Consider the following 15,066-nt stretch of genomic DNA (forward strand, 5'->3'; position numbering starts at 1 on the left):
CTTCGTTTTTGAGATGAAATATTAGAGAAGTAGAGGTTGCTACTCCCCACTGCCATTCAATATTTAAATGACCATTTGCTTGTAATGACACTCTAGTTGATATTCTGTTTTGTTATCCGACACTACTAAATCTCAACTGCAGCCAAGCTGGACTCTGCTAGCAGTGGAAGAGCAAGCTAGCAGTCCCATTACCTGGGAATCTTTTTTTTTTTATGCCTCATAGTCACTGTACTAAATAAACTTAGCTCAGTCAGGTTTTTTTCAATAAGTGAATGAATTGCCCTCAATTCATTCCTTTCTTTACACCATTGAAAAATATAAAGCACGTGATACAGTTTTTTAAATACCTGCAACCGTTTCTGATAAGAGCAACAGAAGAAAAACACATGCTAAGCATTATACAAATACACTGTATGCTGGAGCCCTGGAGTGCTCCAAAACATCCTTAATCACATCCATGTGTGTTCAAAAGAGGGAAGTGTGATTGTTTTTACTGGAGTAAAATTATGGGGAAAGTGAAAGCATGCATTTGCCTGCAACTAATGCTTTTCTTTCACTATCCCTTTGTGTCCACTTCCCTTGCCCCCTCCAATGAACAAAGCACTAAATCAGGATCTTAAAACTACCTAGGATCTTGAGTTTCTTACAACTTGGAACTGCTTTCAGCATAATAGCATTTTCCCCTCTAGAGGAAGAGGAAAGAAAGAAAGAAAACAGATCCAGGTAATAAATCATGAAGATAATGTTGCTAATCTAGAACACGCACAATATATAGAGACAGCAAATAATTTAAAGCTATCTACTGGTGCATATAATAGTAACGTTTCAATAGAAGGTACAATAGGTTTTTTACAAAATTATTCAACACAATTTTAACTTGTTCAATTAAAAAAGGATCACTTTTTAAATATACCTCATATTAATAAAACCAAGCATGAACAGATTTTGTACAAATGCATGTTGCCAAAAAGAAGCCAGCATCAGTTTGACACTAACTCACAATATAAATATCTTAACAGCTTTCTTATACTCACTCCCCAGCAAACAAAGGTATAAAACAGTAATCAGGATTAACAGTAGCAGCAGATGATCACACTACAAATCTCTGCAGTCAGACACATTACATTCCCATCTAAAACTACTTGCCATATGACACTTGTGGGACAAATCCAACAGTACTTTTTGCTCATTAGCGGTTGTTTTGTGCATGTTGCCAATTCGTGCATTTTAAAACAGTGCTGGCTCTCTATATCAGCAGCTTTTAAGTTGGCCATCCCACATTACCTGGGAAACTCCATTTTGGTCAACTATTAGATTCTAGTGTAAATGCCTTGAAGACCAGTGAATTAGCTAGCAGCCACTAGCCTTGTGTGTGTGTGCACGTTTGAGAGAGAGACAGAAAGAGAGCGTGCGCATCACAAGGCCATAACACTCCATGCAAATTCCATCCCACTGCAAAGATCTAATTGAGCTTATTCTTAATGTTGCCTCAAACAAGTGATGCATCGACACTCAAATGCCAAATATAGGAAGAAGTAGAGAAAGGAGCTGTGGGACAGATTTCAACATTTTAAATCAGGAACTCTGTACCACAACAGAATTTTGAAGCATCACAAAACATTACAATTGCATCCATCTGCAATAAATGCAATAAAACTGAGTCGCTGAACCAAATCAATGAAGCAGACTATTTTTGTGAAGATCTTATCGGCAGCTGAAATTGCATAAAAGAATCCAGACAGTTAAACACAGAAAAACCCTAAGGCATTCAACAGATGTATTTTATTTCCTATTCTATGCTGGCTTGGTCATGTCCACAGAATGGAAGATGGTAGGATCCCCAAGGACATGCTCTATGGGGAGCTGGCTTCAGGCACCAGACCCATTGGCACACCAACTCTGTGTTACAAAGGTGTCTGCAAATGTGATAGAAAGGCTGGCAACATTAACTCCTCCATGTGGGAGTCTCTTGCAGATGACCGCATCACCTGGAGATTGGTCGTGCATCCACAAGACTGACCAGAGGAGGAATAGGACACACTCTTTCATTGTCTCCCGAGACAGGCGGGTGCCAACAACAAACAACAATATAGACAAAATAATTTAGCACGATGTCTTGTGACCTCAGAAATACATATTAAAGAAAATGATTTACCTGGTAACACCACCGGCCCAGGAGATAGTAAGATTTAGGGTCATCTGGTTTCAGAGCAATTGCTTTGTCTACATGTTTCTAAAGAGATGTACAGCAAAGACATTTCTCATTCATGAAGCACAATTTTAAGATTACACTCATTTTGGGATAAATCTATGATTCCACTAAAAACATGTTTCCTATGTAACAATGACTGAAAGCAGTAAACTATCAAAAAGCTGGTAATATAAAATCTATGATTCCACTAAAAACATGTTTCTTATGTAACAATGACTGAAAGCAGTAAACTATCAAAAAGCTGGTAATATAGTACTTGCTAATACCAGAGTCTATACCAAAGACAAGACTCTCTGCAACTTCTTTAAGTCATTTCTTAAAATCTGTTAAAGGGCACAAATGACACGTCCTCTTTTATGTCAACCACACATTTTAAAATCCTCCTCCTACACGCACTCATAGTGGATGCTTTCCCACTATGGGATCCTACAGCACTGGAGACTGTTATGCGAAACAAACAAAAACATGGGAGGAGCCAATTGTAGGGTTCAACTGAAGCAGAGACCCATTAAATTAACTGGCCCTATCTTCATGATTGTTTACTTCACACAGTCCTCTGGAGTACAGAACAGCACCATAGAAGAGCAGCACCCACATTGCATGTACATGTGTGTTATATGAGAGAGGGTGAGAGAGACAGAAGGGTGCCAGAAATGTATGGTGCCGAGTACTGGCTGAAGTAAAAGTCAGAATAAACCTCAGCCATAAATTTGTTGGGTAGCTTTATGCAGACCATGGTTATAATCAGTTGCGAATCTTACTTGCAGCTTAGTCTTATAATATATTTGGTGTCCTTCCTATCATGTTCTCAGGCCTTTTCAACACAACATCCCATTTTACTCCATTGCGATAAATGTCTTTTTAAAAGAGAAAAAGCCATCTTACCTTAAAAGTGTGCCCTGCTTGTATGCGTTTTTGTATACTTTCGTGTTCTGAAGCCTGGCCACATAAAATGGCATACCTGGAAATTACAGTAAGCCTGAGCATTAGTGTATTGTTCCAAAATCTGTTTTTTTAGCATGGTGTTGTGGTTGTGTTCTGGGGTAGGAAAATATCAAATGCTCTGTTGTCCAGATAAGCCATATACAAAGAAACAGAGGGCAAATAATTAACAACAGTTTACGAACACAAAGTTTTATACCTTGTCACTTCATAGGTATTTACACACACCCTGAATTGGTACCCCAAGGCTCAGGTGAGTCACTATCTCCTCTCAGGACTACTTTACAGCCTTGGCATTAGGTTGTTCTCAGAGGGCTCATATTCAAACTGCTCTTTGGCCAAGTTGAACTCCACTTGACAAACACCATCTATGCCACTTGCTAAGTGGGATTTTGAGGCCAGCCTTTGATACAAGGAAAGTAGCTTGTGCAGAAGAAGTTTTTCTAGACTCTCTAGAATCACGATAAGCTTGGTTAATATAAATCTAACAGAATCCAATCTGATCATGTCCGTAGAAATCAGGACCCAATCCAGCATTTTGTTAAAGTGGGCAAGCCAACACATTCAGACCCAGGCTATTTCGTTTGAGCTTATAAAAGGATGTCTAGGACTAGTTGATGCATGAAAAGAGGCTGCCTACCAATCAAAGAAAAGGTGGGGAACCATATTATTAAAGTATTAATTCTATACCTATGAAGCAGAATGTCTAAGAAAATGCCAAATGAAATATAATAATCCTGTCTTTTAAAAATGCCAAATGAGGTATAACCATCCCTACATGTTTTGAGTATGATTCTTCTTTAGGGAATCAGCTGGGGGGAAATAGTGAACAAAATTTAACAAAATGCAAGTTAAATACAAGAAAACCTTTTCTAAAATATTTAATATGAAAGGACAGCTGTGAACATGAACTTAATTTTTAAAAGCTGCAAATTCTTAAGTAACGCAGAAGAAGTTCACAAGTTCAGTCTTCTGTTCTTGGAAGAGCCGTGGACCAATGCATATTGTTAAACAGAGGGATCACCTCAGTGGGAAAGAGACTGTGGGGAGAAGCCAAAGTAGAGACTATGAGGCAGGGAGGGTGGGTGAGACAAAGGAAAAAGGGATGTTGCGCTCATGGGAACATAAAGTGAAGAAAATATCAGAGGCTTTGACACTGAGTATTAGCTTTCTGCCATTTTTGCATGCACCTAGCTGCAACGTGGCATGTTATCAATGAACAACCCCACAATGAAGGGCTGCTGAAAGTTACAGGTCTGAAAGTTCAATGGTTCATGTCAGATTCTAATTCAGGCTGCTCAGCAACTCCATAAAACATTAGGATGATCTAATGAAAGTTACTGCAACACTACTAAAAGTTTGTGAGATCTTTAAAACACAGTTTTACAAGGTTGTTTAAACAAGAGAAAGCCATATAACCCCCATGTGAACTCATAGATCTTCAAATAAACACAGTTAATTACCTCCACGCTTGCCCTGAAGCAAGGCACTAGGAAACGCTTCCCAGTAACTGCTTGTAAATCCTGTCATATTTACTTTCAGTTTCTATCACTGGGGGTAGCAAGAAGAATTTGAACAGCTTAACAAAAGCCTGCCATTAACAGTAACTTTTGGGAAGTCTAGTATGAGCTGAAAGAACATCAGAGCTGCAATCCTGGGCACACTTACTTGGGAGTAAATCCTACTCAGCAAGGTTTATGTCCAAGTAAACACACACAGGATCAAGTAGTAACTGTCATCTCTTTTTCCTTCTACCTTTCCTGGTTAACATACTAAGCTGGGCTAGGCCTTCAAGAAGTGTCAAACTGTGCAGAAATTCACATTCTGCATAGCAACAGTGAGGAGTGTCAGGGACAAGAAAATGAATCGGCCCACATAGGGTTGACGAACTCAATACAGCATAATTCTCCCACCAGTTCTGATGCAGCTTCTCTCCTTGGAAAACAAACTGGGGAGTTTTGTCTCAAATCTCACCTGCTGGTATCCTGCAGCTCAAAGACGGCAGATGTTGATAGTTCAGATCTTGGAGCATTGCCATATAACTCAAAATTAAGCAGATTCTCATGAACCTTGGCCAGCTGAAAAAATAGAACCAGCCACCTAGGACTGCAGAGAGATCTGAAACGTCTACCTCACACCCTGCAGTACAATTATATGCCTTGGCGGAGGTGGGGAGATTTATATTTAATATTATCTTTATATAATTATATTATATTTGATTTTTGGTAAACAGGCTTTACAAAGTGGCTAACAACTCCTGCTAATTTACATTAGTGTTTTTCTTCTTTCCTTTACTCAGTAGATGGGAGGCTGGAAGAACAGCTGCAGCAACTGAAAGTCACCTAATCCATATTAAAAGGACTGCGCAGTTCCTGTATGCATAAATGTGGCTCAGATAGAACATCCTAGGCTTTGTAAATCTTACAAAGCTGGGAACAAGCATCAGACCTGCATGCTCCCTCCTCAACCCTTACCTCATGCTTCAGATTTTGTACAGAGATCCTGGTTTGTGATCATTTTTCTGGTTCAGACATAACAGGGTCCTCTTGTACAAAATAAAATTGGATCTTCATACCAAAGCTGGTGTGAGCAGGGACGGGAGAAAATATTGTGTAGCCCCAACACCAATTCTTTGTTTAATAAACTATGGTTTGTGAAACCTTACACCCTTACATTTCAGCTGAACTGCTGAAATTGTAGGCTGCAGGCCAAGGTAATGTGTGATTTTGTCCTCAAAGTGTTTTAGCAAACAAGTCGCAATGGGACTTCTATAGTGCTCCAAGATCTCCCTGGAGAAAACTTCACTATATAAAAAGGAAGAAACCAGAAAGATCTCACCCTCCCATCCATATTTCATATAGCAAAGGGACCCCAAGTTTGAGAAAGATCTCAAACTTTTAGTTTTCAGCAACAAACTGAACAATTTGTCACCCACCATCTGCTGAATCTATTGCATACCTCTTAAGCTATGCAGTACTACTTAAATACTTGCTGTATGAAATTGTCCCTAGCCTCCCTTGTGCAATGAAGTCCAGTTTTATCTCTCTCACACACAGAGAGAGCCATATGGGGTAAAACAGGTTTTTCTTTTACTATAGTTCATCCATCCCTTCTTCTAAGGAGCTCAGAGAGGTATACATGGCTTTTCTCTCCTCTCTGCTCAACCTCATTTCTACCTTCACAACTAATGAGATGTGCTAGCCTAATAGATCATGAGCCCACATTTAACCCTGTGAGTTTTACGGTCAGGTAGGAATTTGAATGCAATTTAGAGTGATGCATGTGTGTGTGTCATCATGTACATGGTTGCAAGGGAACATGCAGTTCTCAAGATGCAGTTACAGGAGCACCAGTAAGCTTCTAAACCAATAGTACAGAGCTTTCCAAACTGCGCATCATGACACACTAGTGTGTCGGCTGCAGTGTGTAGGTGTGTCACATGAACACTCTTCCTGGGGCTGCAAAGGGTTAGTTTAACCTCCAGCTTCCTAGTAAAACTGAATTACTGTGTCGTGAAGTGATGCAAAACTGAATTGCTGTGTCATGAAATGAAGCATATCCAAAAAGTGTGTCACCAACTTGAAAAGTTTGGAAAGCTTTGTGATAGTAGATGGCTTCCAGCTGTCTGAATCTTCCCTAAGATGCTCATACGGGGGAATGAGAACATGAATAGTGCCAAGATCAGCTCTCCCAACATGGTTATTCTTCTTTTAAAGCAGCCGTGGAGGGTACCTAATTTGATAGGGGCAGTGGCACTGGGGGTGGGGATTACTTCTTTCACTCCTGACCATCCTTTGAAGCTGCCCTCTGGCATGCAGGGAAGGAAGGTAGGTATCTAGGGACAATGGGTGCAACTTTATGTCAAGGATCACACCACACATACTGGAGTTTTGCTTTTTTTCCATCCTTGGGGTTACAAACCTTTACTGAAGTTTTTTGTATTACTGTATTTAACTGCTCTAACATAGAGCAGTACTCCACAAAATACTAATGGTTTAAATTTTGAAGCAAGAAAAATATACTGCATTTCCCCTCCTCCTAACTGTATCTTTTATTGCACACCAGCTTTCCCATTAGCTATAAAAAACAGGCTTGCTATTTCATTCCTGCCACAAGGTCAATCAGTGAAGGAAATAATTCAAGCTGACTTTTAAATGAACCGTTTCCTGAAGGGAAATCTGCTGGATACAAGGAAAACACTTTCCTCGAAAATCTTGTCCATACAAAGAGAAATGTCAAGATAAGTTTCACTTAATGAAAATTTCCGAAGTTTGAATACATTCAGCCAGCTAGTTCTTCCCCTCCTCCAAAAAGGAGTCTTGTGACACCTTCAAGACTAAGAGATTTATTGCACAGGAAGATCAGTCATTCACAGACCATACTAAAGATCTGCTAAAATTGATTACTATCCAGAGTCAGAAACCAGAGCAATACAGCTGCTGGTATGGATATGGCCCTATTTTCCCTTCTGAATAACCACATTTTCAAAACAGTGAAAGAAAAGGGAAATAAGATGTGAGAAATTTCAGTGACTGCTTTGACATCTGGACTAGAGGTTGCTGTGACTCATTTTTAAAAAAAATTCCTAGAAGTTTACCAACTGGTTGTTTTATTGGGCAGCACGGTTTGTATTATAAAATAGCAGCACTGAGTGAAGGAGACAGCTTCCACCAATAAAAAAAAAAAGAAACTTGGGTAAGGTAATTCATAGAATTCAACTGTTTAAGCACTGCTGCTTAGTAATGCATCTACTGTAACCAGAATCAAAAGCAGCATAGATGATGGATGGGGAAGGAGCTGTGGCTCTCCAAATAATGTTAGACTACAGCTCTCAGCATCCCTGACCAATGGCCATGCTGCCTGGGACTGATGGGCACTGGTCCAACAACCTATGAAGGAGCACAGGCTCCACTTGATGCAAAGAAATTCCTTAGGTATGGTTCCTTTTCTCCCCTATGTTCCATTGTGACCATAGCCATCTAAAGGCCAAGCTACTTTCATGATGCTTTTGAACACCTGCTTCCTCAGCAACAGCCACAAACCTGGGTGCAGTGTACCCCATGAAAATACTTGCTACATGTCACCCACCAAATCACTGTACAGTGGACCCTCCGGATATGAATTAAATTCGTTCTGGGGGTCCGTACTTAACCCAAAAAGTCCGCAACTGGAGGCGCCACTTCTGCACATGTGCGCATGGCGAAACCTGGAAGTATACAATTACGTATCCAGAGCGGTACGTAACTTGAGGGTCCACTGTACTGCTAAGTGGAGAAAGTCAGCATCTACCTACCAATGAACTTTTGTTAATAGAGACAGCCTGGAACAACTCCAAATTATGTAGCTCTAAATCTAAACATGGCAATTTATTTCAGCAAATTTTATGGACCTTTTGGGTTATCCCAAAACAACGTACATAGAATTCACATCAGGAAGAATGGGCATATTAAGCTTCAAAAATCCATGTTTTGTGAACACACTTTGTTCATAAAAAAACAACAACCTCAGGGACATTTGAGAACTGCAGTTTTTCTGTACACCCCTTTAAAAAATAGAGACAACTCATGTGCCAGAATTCCATTTAGGTCTGGAGGCCAGCCTCACACATCTTGTAATTGACTCTCTATGTTCAGTCTCGAAAGGCAAATAACAAACTTTGACTTCTTAGGATGTCTGTAAATATTTTCAGAACTACTCTAACTGCATAAAGGACTGATAATGCTGCACCTGCACTGTTTCCTCTCCAGAGACCACTCTGAAATCCCCTCCTGCTCTTGTTGTACTTCCAACATTTCTTTCAACAGCAAATGCAAACAAATGCCAAAGCAAACAAGCAACTCCTCCTCCTGATCCTTAATTCACAGAGTATGTTTTTAAGGAATGCAGAGGCCACAGACATGCTGAAGCAATGGGGGATTTTCAGTTGTTTTTATTTTGCTAGGCCTTCGGGAATTCACATATTGGTGCCGGAGCACATTAGACCGCACGCTTTACAGCACACGGACTTGCCCTAGTTTTTGACAGGGGTGCTTATTTTTCTCCCTCTACCACGCAATTAAATGTTACAACTAGTTTTGGAAGTCATGGGATAAGCTTGGGACATCCTATTAAAAACAAGGCTGGGTCAGCCACCCATGTTTTCTCATGTATTACATCGCACCAGCAAAACATTATATTTCCAGAAACAATACCTAATGACTCTGAAGCTCACCTCTTACTGCTGGCAGATACACAACTTTAGTCTCTTCCCTCTAGCAGCAGATGGGAGCTCCAACAAGAGGCTCCCTTTTACTGCTTGGTAGAAAGGATAATGCAATGAAACCCTTCTCACATTCCCATGAGACACCAAATTTAGACAACTGTGTGCAATAATTCAGTATTTTTGTTTTAGAACCCTTGAAAGGCTATCCGATAGCAGCGGGTCTTCAAACACTTAATTCTGTTCTTGCCTTTTGGAAAGTTGAATAATACACCACTCAGCAGAAAGGCGAAATGCTTATTTTTTGGGAAGACTCAGGGGTATGCATATCTCTAAACATTTTGTGAATCTAAGTTTGGCCTCATTGAGGGGCATTGTTTCAATATGAGTAGGAAATGAGAGTACCCCTAAACATTTTTTTAAGACAAAAAGCACTGGGCACACATGAAAGCTATAGCAGTTCTTCATACTTCACACTCTCAAATCGCCAGAGTATAAGGGGTTGATAACCATATTATTAAGCTCACCTTATTTACCACCTCAGTTTTCTAGTAGGTTAATCATTATATGTGAGTTTTACAGGCACAGTATATAAAAGGTTCAACACGAACGATGCTTTATAAGCAGCCCACCTGGCACTTAAGCCCATGACACTTAAGCAGCAGTGGCCAGCCTGGTGTTGCTCATTTGGCTTCCCAACCCCACACATCACTGCCAATTACCAAGAGGGACAAAACAGTGGAGAGTGTGGTGGAGCCACAGAGGCAGAGGCAATCCAATACTCCTAACTGGGCGCCCATGTTGAACTCCCTGTTGTTATGTCCCTCCCTCTTTCAGTAACCAGCAGAGATGCAAGCACTGGGATGCCAGGTGAGCAATGCTGCCTCACCTGCACCACCCCGATGGCTACTACTGCACTTAACAGAAAAAATATTGACATTTATGGGACTCCTCTGAAGTCATTGCTATTTTACCTGCAACAATGGCTTATTAGCAGCACCAGGTGGTATCTGTATCATAATTTTACAGTAAGTAGTGTTGTTCTTGGGATTTTAAAATCACAGCTGTATTGTAGTTGAACTGCAGACTTGCAGAAGAAAGAGATTAGGAGCTGGCAAAAGAGGAGTCATTTGTTTTCTCGAAGCAACAGAACTGTCCAAGATATATGCCTAGACTCCATTTTTTTTACAACTCTGGGGGAAAGCAGTAAATTACTAGATGAGGGCTTATAAGACACTGATATGAATCATATTCTCAGAGTCAAAACATACTTATTATTCTAACAGCCAAAAAAAAAAAAAAATCCTCTGGGAGAATTGTTCTGAGCCAGTTTGTCATTAGCTGACAAGAGCAAATGGGGAAAACATATTTTGATTAATTGTAAACAGCTCTGTCCATAAACTCAAACTCTTCTTCCAAATGAATAAGTATTTGTGGAAGAAGGATAAATCAAATCTGTACATTTAAGAAGACAGCAGCTCTGTATGTGGACTATACTTCTGAAAAGTTTATGTCTAAAGTGACAACATATAGAAGGCCAATATATAAAACAATTCTCCTCTTTTTGCCTTTTCTTCACAAAGGAAGTAATTACATACCACTGGTGACACTCAGCACTTTGATCTCCCATCTGCAAAGCTGTTTCTGCCTCATCCTTTCCTGCAACGAAAACCAACAAAAATAAACTTATTTGTGTGTCACATTTTAAACACTTAACCCTTCAAATACTTTGAAACTGGAGATTAACAGTGTACAAAGAAGTTTCACACATTCAGTAAGCAGATATTCTTCAGAAAACAGCAGCCTAATACAAGGATGGCACATTATGACAGCTGAAGAGCTGCACCTCACTGTCTGACACTCTTGGAAATAAGAGACCATAGGTTTTTTGTTCACATGCCTCCCAACCCAGAAAACCAGATTAAGGTTGCTGCCTGAGATCAAGCTTTACCCCTAATATTTGTGGAGCTGTCACAAAGGGAGAGACAAGGCAGGAATGAGCAAGAATTTAATTACACTTTTAAGAGAGACATGTTACATATGATGTACCATATTCAGATGGGAAACTATAGCTTTGAATCTGCCAGCTTCCCAACTCCCACAACAATGTGTTCTCAGGGTGCAGACTATAGAACTGCAGCCTTAGAGTTCCAGCATCACAAAGAGCCAACTTTGGCCCTATCAGAAAGAGAAGTAGGTGGTTGCTGTCTGACAAGGAGGCAGCAACAGAGGAGGTAAAGGAAAGTGGACAATTTTGAGACAAACATAAGCTCAGGAATTTGAGGAGGAGTAAAGCAGTTTGTAGCAGTGATGTGAATCAAAAGTGTGGGTTGGCACAAACATCCAATATAGATGCAGCTATTCGGACTTATTGTACCATTCATGCTTTGAAAGTTTTGCATTGCATGATAAAACCAGCAAATGCAATTGCAGCACCTGCCAAGCAGTTCTCCGAGTACAATTCTGTTTACAAGATTCTTTAACACATGATTTCATTTTAGGAGTCAGAATAACCCACGGGGGGTGGGGGCGGGAATCTGTAATTTTAAGCTGAGAGCCAGTGTAGTGCAGTGGACTAAGTGGACTAAGACCTGGGAGATCAGGATTCAAAGCCTTGCTCTGCCATGAAACTCACTGGTGACCTACCTCATAGGGTTATTATGAGGACAAAATGGGGAGGCAGAGAATCAATGTACACCACCCTGGGCTTCTGGGAGGAAAGGTGAGATATAAATAGAACAAACAAACGTGTGTGTGTAACCCACATTTTTCCAAGGCAGGCAGGTAAATAAATGCCCAATACAACTCACTGGTGAAATGCACCCACCCTTATCTCAAAGTGCCTTCTTACCATCAGACGCATAAGATAATTTCTCATCTGCATCCTCCGTGATTTCATACATATCACTATAACCTCGGGCCAGGCGCCAAAGGAAATCCTGCTTGTCACCATACTGTAGATAAAACAAATGTTAGTTCATATTTATTAGTTCACCTGATTCTAGATTCAGGTAGGTAGCCATGTTGGTCTGACACAGTCAAGATAAATAAAAAAACTGTCCAGTGTGCATGCAGCCTGGTATCTGAAGAAGTGTGCATGCACACGAAAGCTTATACCGAAAACATACTTAGTTGATCTCTAAGGTGCTACTGGACAATTATTTTATTTATTAGTTCACCTGTTTGCTTAAAAGAAAATGGGATTTCCAAGTAGAACATATTGCAGGTGTTTTGTTTTGTTTTAAACGTAGCTTGTGAACAATTTGACAAGCAGTGGAATAATGCTCTAGACGAGCAAAACCAACTCAATAATTTATTTAAATCTCTTCACTTGCCTGAATTAGTAAAGTGTAGTATGCTTCTCATTCTTGAGATTTTAATAAAGTAACTATAGGATTCAGGTCAGACAGTCAAACACTTATGTCAATCAGAAACCTTCCTAGAACAAGTCCCTGCTCCTGCAAATAAACTGTTCCTCTGCTGGTGTCACACTGGGCTTACTTTGCAAGCAGACAAAGGTGCCAAGCTGAAGCAGCATATAGCATATGTACCATAGCCATGACCACTAGATGGAATACACCAGCCATGTGCACATTATGCATGGCTGAATTGGACAATACTCCCCCTTGTGGGGACAGAACTGGGAACTAGAGACCTGTGTGAGACTTCATAAAATCAAGTTGGCCACTACAGAGCCAATTAATTTGGTACAATGGTATATAAAGCAGATATATAACTACTGACATGGCTATAAGTTCCAGGCTCATTAACCTAATTTTACCATGGGGTTGGGACAGGGAGAGAAAATGAGGCGATTTCTCAATAACTGGGTGAGTATTAAGGCAGAACAAACAGTTCTTAGATAATACTGCAGATCCAACTTCAAGCATAGCAAGTAGGTTGCAGCAGTTGGGTAGGGCAGCCTTGGAGTGGGAGTAGAAGACTTGAGATAGCATTAGCAACACAAAAGATGTAAGAGACACATTAGAAGAACAGACTGAAAAATGACTGCAAATGAAGATGGGAAAAGTTTGGGTACTGGTAAGCTTGAGTTGATTCCCAAACATGTTGCAAACAGCTGACCATCTGACTTGTTGACATGTATATATAAAGCAAGTTTGTATCTACATTTCATGAAACAATTATGCCTAAATCATCACTGTAGTAAGTCTGAGGAGAGCTTTGCTATCAACTTCAGAGATGCTGCAGCTTCACTTTTAAACACATTAGGGGATTGAGTTACTGTATGTTTCAATGCGCAATAAACAAAACATAATTTAATACTTTTAAGAAGAGGCCAAGTCCCACAGGCTTTGAGAGTTTTAATTTTCTAATGGCAGCATAAGCCATGCTGCATTTTAGATGCCTGGTCTCATTTAGGATTGTGGTATAGACAAGACCTTGCGCAACATCCTGTTCTGCTCTCCCTGCTGGTTAGCTCAGCTCAGTTTTTCTGGGAAATTGCTAGAGTGAACTTTACCACTAGTTTATTGTTAAGCAGCTGTTGGAATCCTTCTCTCTTCTCCTGTTCGCTCCCACTGTGCAAGCGATCTGCTTGCTGGAGCAACTGACGAAGTGCTTCGTCTGTAGCAGGGTCCAAAGTCAGTGTTTCATCCTCATTGACAAGGTCTAAGGAATCCCTCCTTCCCGTTCTCACAGTCTCACAACTTCTTTCATCTTCTCCTTCCTCACTCTCTTTATCAGACTCGCGATCATAATCAGACTCTGCGTTGGCTGTAGTATAGCTTTAAGACAAATTGCAGAAAATCTGTCATTACATTAACATGACATAACCTAAATTTCACAATCAAAGCTTTTAAAGTCAATAGATTTCACATCCTAAGAAATAGAAGTTTATGCCTGAACTTTGTTAGTGGCAGAAGCTTCTCCCTAAGGGAGTTCCATTCATCACACTTCCACTAGTAGAAAAGAGGGAAGAGGCTAACTTTTGCAGGTTTGTTTTTCCTTCTGCAACCCCTCCCAACCTTCAAAGATCTGCTCAAGAGGATGGGGAGACTCTCCAGAACAGTGTTGGCGGGGGTATAAACAAATATCCTCTTCTGCCCTTCCACTAATGAGATACCTCTTCTGGATCAGAAGTGGACCGAAGGAGCCCTTCTATTCAGGGAAATTTGGATTCAACTCTATGAACAGAATGCTAATATAGGGGGGTGGGAATCCTAAACTTCCTGCTATGCAACAGCTTTTAGTATCAGCAGCAGATACAACATACAATACAATACAATACAATACAATACAATACAACAGAATGGGCTAATGGCCTCAAAGTCTGGAACTGAAAAACAAAGCCAAAATTCCTGACCAACAAACCACAGCACACATGCATGGGCCATCAGTCTAATTCCCAACTGAGTGGGTTGTAGCCAATGCTAGTCCTACTCAGAGCAGACCCATTGAAATTAATAGATATGATTACTGTAGGGCCATTATTTCAACAGGTCTACTAAAACTTAGATACAATGCACTATGTGTCCCAGCTCCATCGGAAAAATACTGCATTTTCTAAAAATAATATTTTAAGGAATTTTTAATAAGTAGTAAACTAGAATAAAAGTAGAACTATACAACCAAAAACCATGCTGATCTTGCAATATATTTCACAACACTGTCAAGAACTGTGAATCTACATCCTACAGAATGATAATTACTTGACAATCTTCTATCAATAAGTCATGGCAGTGATGCCAACATA

At 40.2% G+C, this 15,066-nt stretch overlaps 1 protein-coding gene across 5 annotated transcripts in view; it reads right to left on the bottom strand.

Moving 5' to 3' along the window:
* The window catches only part of RMDN3 (regulator of microtubule dynamics 3), a 31,019-nt gene that overhangs the window by 9,496 nt on the left and 6,457 nt on the right, over positions 1-15,066 (bottom strand). For all 5 annotated transcript variants that reach the window (XM_053382505.1, XM_053382521.1, XM_053382532.1 and 2 more), the window contains 5 exons: positions 13,834-14,098; positions 12,205-12,307; positions 10,952-11,012; positions 3,098-3,173; positions 2,156-2,233 (listed from right to left, as the gene is read on the bottom strand). In XM_053382505.1, the coding sequence (XP_053238480.1) occupies positions 2,156-2,233; positions 3,098-3,173; positions 10,952-11,012; positions 12,205-12,307; positions 13,834-14,098 (583 nt within the window). The remainder of the gene's footprint in view (positions 1-2,155; positions 2,234-3,097; positions 3,174-10,951; positions 11,013-12,204; positions 12,308-13,833; positions 14,099-15,066) is intronic.

Source organism: Podarcis raffonei, chromosome 1, assembly GCF_027172205.1.
Source record: "Podarcis raffonei isolate rPodRaf1 chromosome 1, rPodRaf1.pri, whole genome shotgun sequence".
In the NCBI taxonomy this organism is placed as follows: Eukaryota; Metazoa; Chordata; class Lepidosauria; order Squamata; family Lacertidae; genus Podarcis; species Podarcis raffonei.